This window comes from Pongo abelii, chromosome 19 (assembly GCF_028885655.2).
Source record: "Pongo abelii isolate AG06213 chromosome 19, NHGRI_mPonAbe1-v2.0_pri, whole genome shotgun sequence".
In the NCBI taxonomy this organism is placed as follows: domain Eukaryota; kingdom Metazoa; phylum Chordata; class Mammalia; order Primates; family Hominidae; genus Pongo; species Pongo abelii.
Genome location: NC_072004.2, coordinates 81,579,931 through 81,590,928, shown reverse-complemented (window position 1 = coordinate 81,590,928; position 10,998 = coordinate 81,579,931). Strand labels below are relative to the sequence as shown.

Below are 10,998 nucleotides of genomic sequence, written 5' to 3'. Positions count from 1 at the left end.
TTTTTTTTTTTTTTTCCACTGGAATGGAGGCTCTGATGCTTCTGTTCTGACCTTCTGTGGCTACTGTAGGGGAAGAGAAGGCCATCTTGGAAGCTATGAGTAATGGTTCTATTGATAGACAACTGCAATTAGCAATCATATTACCATTACTTACTATGTATATTGGATTTTTCTTGCCTTGACCAATTTGTGTAGGTGTACTCATCTACTGTTTCAAATGCTATACTCTCTTTCAGAAAGATTTCCTGAACTCTTAAGTCCTGATAACAAGTATTCTCTCTTTCAGCATCTTGTAAAGTACCTGTGAAAAAAGCCACTGTGGTGTACCAAGGAGAGAGAGTAAAGATTCAGGAAAAATTTAAGAATGGAATGCTGCATGGTGATAAAATTTCTTTCTTCTGCAAAAATAAGGAAAAGAAGTGTAGCTATACGGAGGATGCTCAGTGTATAGATGGCACTATCGAAGTCCCCAAATGCTTCAAGGGTAAGTCTGCATTGGAACGTTTAGCTAGGACTCCCACTTGCCTGTCATCATAATCAGAGCCTTTGTTATATAATGATTGTCAAAAACCAGATGAAGCCAGGTGCGGTGGGTAATGCCTGTAATCCCAGCACTTTGGGAGGCTGAGGCGGGTGGATCACCTGAGGTCAGGAGTTTGAGAGCAGCCTGGCCAAAAAGGTGAAAGCCTGTCTCTAATAAAAATACAAAAATTAGTTGGTGTGGTGCTGGGCACCTGTAATCCCAGCTACTCGGGAGGCTGAGGCAGGAGAATCGCTTGAACCTGGGAGGCGGAGGCTGCAGTGAGCCGAGATCGCGCCATTGCACTCCAGCCTGGGCAACAGAGCGAAACTCCGTCTCAAAACAAAAACAAAAACAAACAAAAAACAGATGAATTTGGCCATCGGGTTTTTAAAAAGAGGGGTGAGAGGGAGAAACAATGATATGAAGCAGTGAGCTGCAGATGGTGTCCCCACTTGCATTTTCCTTTCCAATTCTTTTTTTTTTTTTTTGAGACAAGGTCTCACTGTCACCCAGGCTGAAGCGCAGTGGTGCGATCACATCTCATTGCAGCCTCAACTTTCTGGGCTCAAGTGACCCTTTCACCTCAGCCTTCTGAGTAGCTGAGATTACAGGCATGCACCACCATGTCCAGCTATTTTTTTATATTTTTATTAGAGAAGAGATTATGCCATGTTGCCAAGGCTGATTTTGAACCTTTGGGCTCAAGCAATCCACCTGTCTCAGTCTCCCAAAGTGCCAGGATTACAGGCGTGAGCTACGTGTCTAGCCTCTTTTCTAATTCTTTTCTGTAAAACTCAGGGTTGTGGTTTTATTCAATGAATGCTGAGGTGAATGATGCCATCTTGTATAATTCCAAGTTGAGCTTGAATAATAATGAACCAAATATTGAATAATGAAATATCTACCTCATCTTGGTCCCACATTATAGAGAACTCACCCCAAGTTACAAACAACTCATGGCAATGATAATTGGTCTAAAGATCTAACATTTCCCCTTTCTCCAACAATTCCTAGAGTTTGAAAAGTATCCATTAGAGCGAAGTATCCATTAGAGCAAAATATTTCAAGGAAGATGATACCAGGTTTGTGTGAGATAAAGAAGTGTGTAATGGCCAGCATTTAGAGCTGCTAACCTTTTAAGGTTTCAGATGTAGGGTTGAAATGTCTCTGATGCCAGGAAGTAAGAACCAGCCAGAGGCTGAAGCTGTCCTTGGCTCTAGGTTTAGAAATCTTTCAAAAACATTGACAATCTTGTTTTAGCAGCTGGGAGAGGACAGTAGGGAGCAGACAAAGCTAAGAAGAGAGGAGTCTGAGAAGTGTCCAGCTAGTGGAGAGAAGGGAATGATAACTGATTAAAAATACCCCCCTCATGGGGCTGGTTTGATTATTAGAAATATGCATGACATGGAGGAACATAATTTTAATTGCAAATAGTTACAAATGCACTGAATAAATTGCCATTGTTGAAAAGACAGCAGAGCCCTGGTGAGATGTTGAATACAAAACATGACAAAATACGATAAGCTTAAATAAAAATCAGTAGAAAAAAATGTGAGAAAAGAATAATTGAAAAAAGTTTTAGCTTTGTTAATATATTTCTTCAGGATCTTCTCCCTTATGGTCTTTAGACAGATGCAGTACTATAAAGGGCCGATACTGTTTTTTCCCCTTTAATCTTGACTGTTATAGAACAGTCTTCACTGTATATAGAACCTTTAATTTTCTCTCTTGAAAATGAGGGTCTTGGCTGGGCGCAGCGGCTCACGCCTGTAATCCCAGCACTTTGGGAGGCCGAGGCGGGCGGATCACTTGAGGTCAGGAGGCCAGCCTCGCCAACATGATGAAACCCGGTCTCTACTAAAAATACAAAGATTAGCCGGGCATGGTGGCACATGCCTGTAGTCCCAGCTACTCGGGAGGCTGAGACAGGAGAATCACTTGAACCTGGGAGGCAGAGGTTGCAGTGAGCTGAGATTGTGCCACTGCACTCCAACCTGGGTGACGGGGCAAGACTCTGTCTTAAAAAAAGAAAAAAGAAAAAGAAAAAGAAAAAGAAAATGAAAGTCTTATCATTTCCCTAATGTTTTCTCCCATCACTTAAACCTCACACTAAACGGTTTCATTCACATAATCACATGTATTCTATATACTTGTAAAATGTATTTGGTTTGGCTTAGCTATTTACCACATTTAAGAAATGATTGTTTCTCTTAGAATGTTTATCTTTTTCTCCCCCAACAGAACACAGTTCTCTGGCTTTTTGGAAAACTGATGCATCCGATGTAAAGCCATGCTAAAGTGGTTTTCAGATTCCACATAAAATGTCACACTTGTTTCTTGTTCATCCAAGGAACCTAATTGAAATTTAAAAATAAAGCTACTGAATTTATTGCCTCAGCCATTGCAGTGTTACTTTTCATGGTAGCATACTTTTAGTTATGTCATCTGGTTTAAGAAATGTAAATATTTGGAACGTCATCATTCTACGGCTGTGAAATTGACAGTATAAACAATTGTCTGGGTATCCCACTTTCCTGTGTGTAACCCTGATCTCGGCTGGGCGCGGTGGCTCACGCCTGTAATCCCAGCACTTTGGGAGGCAGAGGCAGGCGGATCACCTGAGGTCAGGAGTTCGAGACCAGCCTGGGCAACATGGTGAAACCCCATCTCTACTAAAAATACAAAAATTAGCTGGGCGTGGTGATGTGGGCCTGTAATCCCAGCTACTCGGGAGACTGAGGCAAGAAAATTGCTTGAATCTGGGAGGTGGAGGTTGCAGTGAGCTGAGATGGTGCCACCGTATTCCAGCCTGGGTGATAGAGTGAGACTCCATCTCAATAAATAAATAAATAAATAAATAAATAAATAAATAAATAAATAAATCCTACTCTCAAGCACTTTCACGTAAAACACCTGCAATATAATATTTTTCATAGAATGGGCCACAGACCCCCTCCTTCCATTACTATTACCTATCTGCTTATTTCAAAGAACAAATGTTGTGCCCCAGAATTGTTAAGAATGGCCCAGAATTCTGCATTTATGACAAAATTTCTAGATAGTTCTTGTGCATCCTCAAGTTTGAGAAACATTGCCATACAGAAGTAAGCATGGACTTCCAGGTCAATAGGACTGAATTTGCATCTTTGATGCTGGGTTTACATAATGCCAAAAAATTTTTTCTGTATCCACTACAATTCCATGACCCATCATTGATGTCGTTCATTTGCATATATTCAACTCCCTTGCCCTTCTCTCCTTTGGTAGTGTTTGCTGGCCAAAGTCATCCCTGGCACCATCTGCCTTCCTTATGCCTGCACCTGAGGAACTGAATGTGGCTGAAAAAAAAAGAGAAACTCACAACCATGCCAATAGGTCCCATTTTAAATTCATAAACACAAACTTTACATGGGCCTCCAGCTCTGCCCGACAATCCTATTACATGCTCTGGTTTGTTCACTCCCTTACTCTCTAAAGTGGCTATTTCTCTTCTCAATCTTTCTCAAGCCACCTTCCTTCTCCTCACCCTTAGCTGATAACTTGGCTCCTTATTTCACTGAGAAAATAGAAAATATCTTTTTTTTTTTTATCTTTCCACTCCCAAATCCATCATTCCACCAGTATCGGCAACCACGGAATCTGCCTTCTGTCAGGTTACAATGAATGGATGAATATCTAAGGACAAACCCTCTCTTTATGTGCTAGGTCCCATTTTCTCTCTCCTACTTAAGGATTTTACTCCTCTAATTAATGCTTATCCATGTTTATTTTTTCCTTTCTATTGGAACACTTCAATCAGCATACAGATATACAGTAGTATCTCCCGTTAAAAAAAGAAGCCCTGTTACTTCACATCTTTCTTCCAGCTACTGCTCCAACTCTTTAGTCTCTGTTTTTACAAAAGGCCTGGAGTTATTTCCCTTTGCCATCTGCACTATGTACTACCCATCACTTCTCCACAATCTGCGTTCTCCTTAGGATTTCCCCACCCATACCTCTTTCTCAGAACTTAACCCAATTCCATGTGATGTGGACCGGATCTTTTCTCCAAGATGCTTCTCTGCTCCTCCTCCTTTTACAGAAACCAGAGTGGCTCCCCTCCCTTCTAGGCTTTCATTCAAAAGCTCCAAATTCCCTTTATTTAACCTTAAAAACCAATTTTATGGCCGGGTGCGGTGGCTCACACCTGTAATCCCAGCACTTTAGGAGGCCAAGGCAAGTGGATCATCTGAGGTCAGGAGGTCGAGACAAGCCTGGTCAATATGGTGAAACCCCGTCTCTAGAAAAATACAAAAATTTGCTGGGCGTGGTGGCGGGTGCCTGTAGCCCCAGCTACTTGGGTGGCTGAGGCAGGATAATCGCTTGAACCCGGGAGGTGGAGGTTGCAGTGAGTCAAGATGGCGCCATTGCACTCCAGCCTGGGCGACAAGAGCGAAACTCTGTCTCAAAGCAAACAAACAAACAAACAACAACAGCAACATTTTACTTTTTCTTCTTCAACTCTTTCCTTCAGACTCTGTGTGTGTGTGTGTGTGTGTTGTGTGTGTGTGTGTGTGTGTGTGTGTGTTGAAGGTGGAGTTTGAGAGGTTGTGGTATTTCCCCTTTCTAAACCAAAAGCCCTATTTAGGGATTTTTGCCAAACAAAAAACCATCTGCTCTGGTTTCCTCCTCTCAAAGCACAAAGCTTTAGAACCATTGTTTTCTTTAACTTGTTGCACGTCAATTTAAAAATAGACCTCTTTTATCCTACCTAACAGCTCTAGACATGGAAAGAGGGCAGTAAGCATTTAGAATGTCTTCTCCTGCCCACACATGATCACTACATTGGCTCTGAAAAAGGGGAAAGAATATTTTTGTATTATCGCACCTTTTGTTGCAAATGCTTCATAATTCATTTTATTGTTTTCAAATTTAAAACATATGTTGGAACTAATAAGCAAATTCAGTAAAGTTCCAGAATATGAAATTAACATACAAAAATCAGTAGCATTTCTATACACTAATAGCAAACAATCTGAAAAAGAAATTAAGAAAACAATTCCATTCACATAGCTACAAAATATATATATATATACTTAGGAAGAAATTTAGCCAAGGAGGTGAAAGACTTTTATGCTGAAAAATATAAAATATTGATGAAAGGAATTTAAAAAGACACAAATAAATGGAATAATATTCATGTTCATAGATTGGAAGAATTAATATTGTTAAAATGTCCATGTTACCCAAAGTGATCTACAGATTCGGTGCAATCCCTATCAAAATTCCAACGACATTTTTCACAGAGATAGAAAAAACAATTTGTATGAAACTACAAAGGCCCCTGAATAGCCAAAGGGATCTTGAATGAAAAGAACAAAGCTAGAGGCATCACATTATCTAACTTCAAAATATACTACAAAGCTATAGTAATCAAATCAGCTGGTACAAATACAGACACATAGACCAATGTAAGAGAATAGGCAGTTCAAAAATAAACTCACACATTTATAGTCAATCGATTTTCTACAGAAGTGTCAGGGGTTGGCCAGGGCTGCAGTCTTATGAAGGATCAAGTGGAGGAAGATTCACTTCTAAGTTCACTCAGTGGTTGTTGGCATGATTCAATTCCATTTGGGCTATTGGAAGAGAGCCTCAATTTTTTACTGTTTACCTGTGACTTCCCTCAATTCATTGCCCTTCAGTCCTTAAAGGAAAATTGGATGCCACAGTATAGTACCCATGACAATACACTCTTTTTTTTTCTTGATCCACTGCTTTGTATGCTTTCTGAGAATAGCTCCTCCAGGATTCTGATAGACCTCTTTTCTTGGGTGAAACTCAGTAGAGTAAGGTTAGCGAGATAAACTACAACACCTGATGCTGCAGTTGGCGTTCGAACTGCAACTGATACTCATCTTTTTCCTCCACCACCATCCATTTCGTATTCTCCTCACCCTTGGCTGGCTCTTCTGTTGGTCTCAGTGGCTCTTCTGGTGGTGTGACAAAGACCTTCATCCTTGAGGGGTCTGAAAGGCCTCTATGCCTTTCTGATGTTTCTATGATTTTTATAATCAAAATTGTATCAAGGAGTACTGAGGGGGCAGCAGCCCTATTTGCTCCTGATGATCAGGGTCAATGACCCTTTCTAAGATGGTGAGATCTTTGCTTGCTGGTTCCTTGGCAAAAGGAGCCCAAAGTTGCCAGGCACCATCTGTAGTTTATAGTTCAATAGGACTTGCTGTACCCCTAGTGGAAGTGTTTCCCTTTTGGAAACAAGGCCTTTTAAACTATTTATAGAGTTCAGATGTGGAACAAAAGCATAAGTGTCCCCAAGTGAGTCAAGGGGAGAAATAATAACTTGGCCACTGCTGCTTCAAATCCTTGATTCCCAGATCCATGTATTGTTCCTATTGGGGAGACAATGAAGATGTTTGATTTAAAGTATATACTTCATCATAGAGGATCATATCTCAAAGCTGGTGCTTTGACTATGCTTTCAACAGGCCATTTCAAGGTTCTATCAGCTGGCAGCTTCTGGATGGTTTGGTAGGTCATGTGATCAGTTGGTCCTGTGGTCAGGGGCCTATTGTCATACCTCCTTTACTATAAAATGGGTTACCTGGTCTGGTACAATATTATGTGGGATCCTGTATCAGTGGATTCGAACTCCATAAGTCCTCAGATAGTGATGCAGGAAAAACAAATGCATATCCAAATAAGTGTTGATTCCTAGCATAATGGATCTGTACTCCTTCAGCAGAAGTAGGTCTAATGCAGTCAACTTGATACCTTATGTGCCAGTGGGTCTTGTTGTGAGATGGTGTCATCTTAGAGGCTCAACATTGGCCTCTGGTCTCTGTTGCTTGCCAGGTTGGACATTCAACCAAGGCAGTATCCAGATCAATCTATATAAGTAGGAGACCATGCTGTTGGGCCTATGAATTATCTCCAACCTTGTTACCATAGCCATTTCAGTCATGTGGCCATTATGCCAGCACTGGGGTGGCCAGTGTTAGAGGCCAGATGCTGTCAACTGGCTGAGTTTTTTCTCTATCTGGTTATGTAGTACCTTGCTAGTGGGAGTTAATATGTGCATCAAAGATCTTCACACTTTGTGCCCCCCCCATTTATTCATTCACGTGCCTCTACTCCTAGTTCTCTTTGTACCTGATCTACCCATCTTTCTTCTCACCTCTCAGACTCTGTCAAGACACTACCTATGAGTTCATATATATTCTAATCATAAGCCACTTCTTTTTCCACACAAGGAAGACGACCATCCCAAATTCTTCCCATGGGGAGGATTTTTTCTCACCACTGTTTTTCAAGATGCTCTTTGAATAAGCTGTGTTGTAGCTATCATCCTTTTGTTTACCTATACACACGTACAGACCTTCATATCCATGAACCAAGCTCAGGCTTTTTCCTCTGCTCTAAGCTGGTCCTACAGGATCATATGGGGTCATAAGGCTATAGATGTGCACTTAGGGATGTCATTAGTACAACAGTGATGGATGATGTGGAGTTTTGACCTTCTGATCACGTAGCTTCAGGGTATATCCATTATCATCTTATCATGAGTTGTTGCTAGGCACACTTGACCTTATGACTTGGTGGGTATGACAGAATATAGCTGGTGATGGGCAGCTGTAACTGCCCGGTCACTTGGTGCCAAGCATCCAGTATATTGGAAATTGTTTCTCAAGTGGCATCTAATTCTCCACTGTAGAAGAGATGGCCCTGCTTTTTAGTCTTCTTAGATCTAGAAGAGTTCCTCCATTTTTCTTCCTCCTTTCTTACAATCTTTATATATATATATATATATATATATATATATATATATATATATATATATTTGAGATGGAGTCTTTCTCTGTTGTCCAGGCTGGAGTACAATGGTGCGATCTCGCCTCACTGAAACTTCTCCTGCCTCAGCTTCCCAAGTAGCTGGGATTACAGGTGCCCACCACCACGCCTGTTTAATTTTTTTTTTTTTTTGGTTAGTTGAGACAGGGTTTCACCATGTTGGCCAGGCTAGTCTTGAACTCCTGACCTCAAGTGATTCGCCCACCTCGGCCTCTCAAATTGCTGGGATTACAGGGGTGAGACACTGTGCCCCCTCACAATCTTAATATTTTTAAAGAGTAGAGGGCAATCATTTGGATTTGTCTGAGGTTATGTTATGATGCGATTTCAGTTGTATTGTTGCCAGGATGAGAAGAGAAGTGAGATTGTAATCTTCTTAGTGCATCATATCAGGAAGTACATGATATCAATTTATGCCATTACTATTGGTAATGTTAACTATGATTCCTTGGTTAGAAATCTGATGTCTGCCAGATTTCTACATTGTAATCTTACTATATTGTCCTTTGTAATTAATTAATCAGTATCTCACAACTATGTGGATATCCTGTTTTTCATCAAATTTTCATCCAGTAATTTTAGATTTTTACCTAAATCAATTGTTTTTGTGATGGTTGCCAACAAGTAATTTTTTAATTTATCACTCCTTCTACATTTATTATTTCTCATTCTGCTGTAAGGGAGTACTTTCCCATTTCTCCAAATTAATTAGTTAATTCATATTAGTGTGAACACATGGATCCTTATTCAGTGAGTTATGATTCACTAATATAATTAATTATTTTGATGCTTGAGTTGTCACAGAATTGATCAGTGGGAGCCACTTCAAGTGGCTCATGTGTCTTTTTGATATGTCTCCATATACTTTGGGTACGTCTTAATTTTATTTATAAAAAATTATTATTTTTTTTGAGACAGCGTTTCGCTCTTGTTGCCCAGGCTAGAGTGCAATGGTGCAATCTTGGCTCACCACAACCTCCGCCTCCTGGGTTCAAGCAATTCTCCTGCCTCAGCCTCCCGAGTAGCTGGGATTATAGGCATGTGCCACCACACCCAGTGAATTTTGTATTTTTAGTAGAGATGGGGTTTCTCCATGTTGGTCAAGCTGGTCTTGAACTCCCGATCTCAGGTGATCCGCCCGCCTCGGCCTTCCAAAGTGCTGATATTACAAGTGTGAGCCACCGTGCCCGGCCCAGGACTCTGAATTCCTTCTTTGTACTTTTCTGAATTTTGTATTATCCTTTTGTATTCCTTCTTTGTATTATCCTGACTTTTGAGGAAGCTCAAAGCAGCTATTTTGAATTATCTGTAGGAAAGGTCACATATCTCTCTCTCTCTAGGATAGGTCACTGTTGCCTTATTTAGTTCATTTGGTGAGGTCATGTTTTCCAGCATGGTTTTGATGCTTATGGATATTAATTGTTGTCTGGGCATTAAAGAGTTAGGTATTTATTGTAGTCTTTGCAGTCTGGGCTTGTTTGTTGGGAAGGCTTTCCAAGTATTCAAAGGCAATTGAGTGTTGTGATCTAAGTCTTTGGTCACTGCAACCATATGTGCACTAGAAGAACCCCAAGCCCAGTAATGAGGACTCTTGCAGAGCTCTTAAGGTATCACTTTGGTGGTCTAAAGTAAGATCCAACAGAATTCCCTGGATTACCAGGCAAAGACTCTTGCTCTCTTCTCTCACTTTCACCCAGAGTCTCTCTCTCCATGCTGAACTTCTTGGAGCTGGGTGACACAAGCAGCCTTGTGGCCTCAACAACTGGGACTGTACTAGGTCAGACCTGAAGCCAGCACAGCACTGGGTCTTGCCTGGCTACCGTCTGTTGTTCACTCAAGGCCTAAGGGCTCTTTAGTCAACGGGTGGTGAATCCAGCCAAGTTTGTGTCCTTCCCTTCAGGGCAGTGAGCTCTCCCTAAACCCAGGGCCGTGAGCTCTCCCTAAGCCCAGGACAGTGAGCTCTCCCTAAGCCCAAGGCAGGTCCAGAACTGCTGTCCGGGCAAGGCCTGGAGTTGGGAACCTTAAGAATCCACCTGGTGCTCTTTCTACTGCTCCTGAGCTGGCACCGAAACTGCAAGACAAAGTCCTTCCTACTCTTCCATCTCCTTTCCTCAAGGAGAAGGAGTCTCTCCCCCCGGTCACCACCATCCCAGGCCTGCAGTGATTACTGCCTGGCTACCAGTGATGTTCACTCAAGGCCCAAGAGCTCTTCAGTCAGCTTGTGGTAAAGGCTGCCAGGCTTGAGTCTTTTCCTTCATGGCACTGTGCTCCCCTCTGGCTTAGGGCAAGTCCAGAAATGCCACCCAGGGGCCAAGGCCTGGAATCAGGGACCCCAGGATCCTGCTTTGTGCTCTATCCCACTACGGCCGACTTGGTACCCAAGCTGCAAGACAAAGCCCCTTTACTCTTTCCTCTCCTTTCCTCAAGTAGAAGGAGTCTCTCCCTGTGACCACCACAGCTGGAGATGTGCTGGGTCACACCTGAAGTCAGCATGGCGCGGGATCTCGCTCAAGTCTTGTGGTGGGTACTGCCTGGCAACTGGTGGTGTTAATTCAAGTCCGAGGACTCTTGGATCATCAGGCAATGAATCCTGCCGGAACTGGTACTTCTCTTTAAGGCAGTGGCTA

At 41.9% G+C, this 10,998-nt stretch overlaps 1 protein-coding gene across 1 annotated transcript in view; it reads left to right on the top strand.

The window, feature by feature from the left end:
- Nucleotides 1-2,920, top strand: part of APOH (apolipoprotein H) — a 34,129-nt gene extending 31,209 nt beyond the window's left edge. Inside the window, exons 8-9 of the mRNA XM_024235201.3 lie at nucleotides 287-484; nucleotides 2,765-2,920. Coding sequence (XP_024090969.3) covers nucleotides 287-484; nucleotides 2,765-2,820 — 254 coding nt within the window. The 3' untranslated portion in view covers nucleotides 2,821-2,920. The remainder of the gene's footprint in view (nucleotides 1-286; nucleotides 485-2,764) is intronic.
- The last annotated feature ends 8,078 nt before the right edge of the window (nucleotides 2,921-10,998 follow it).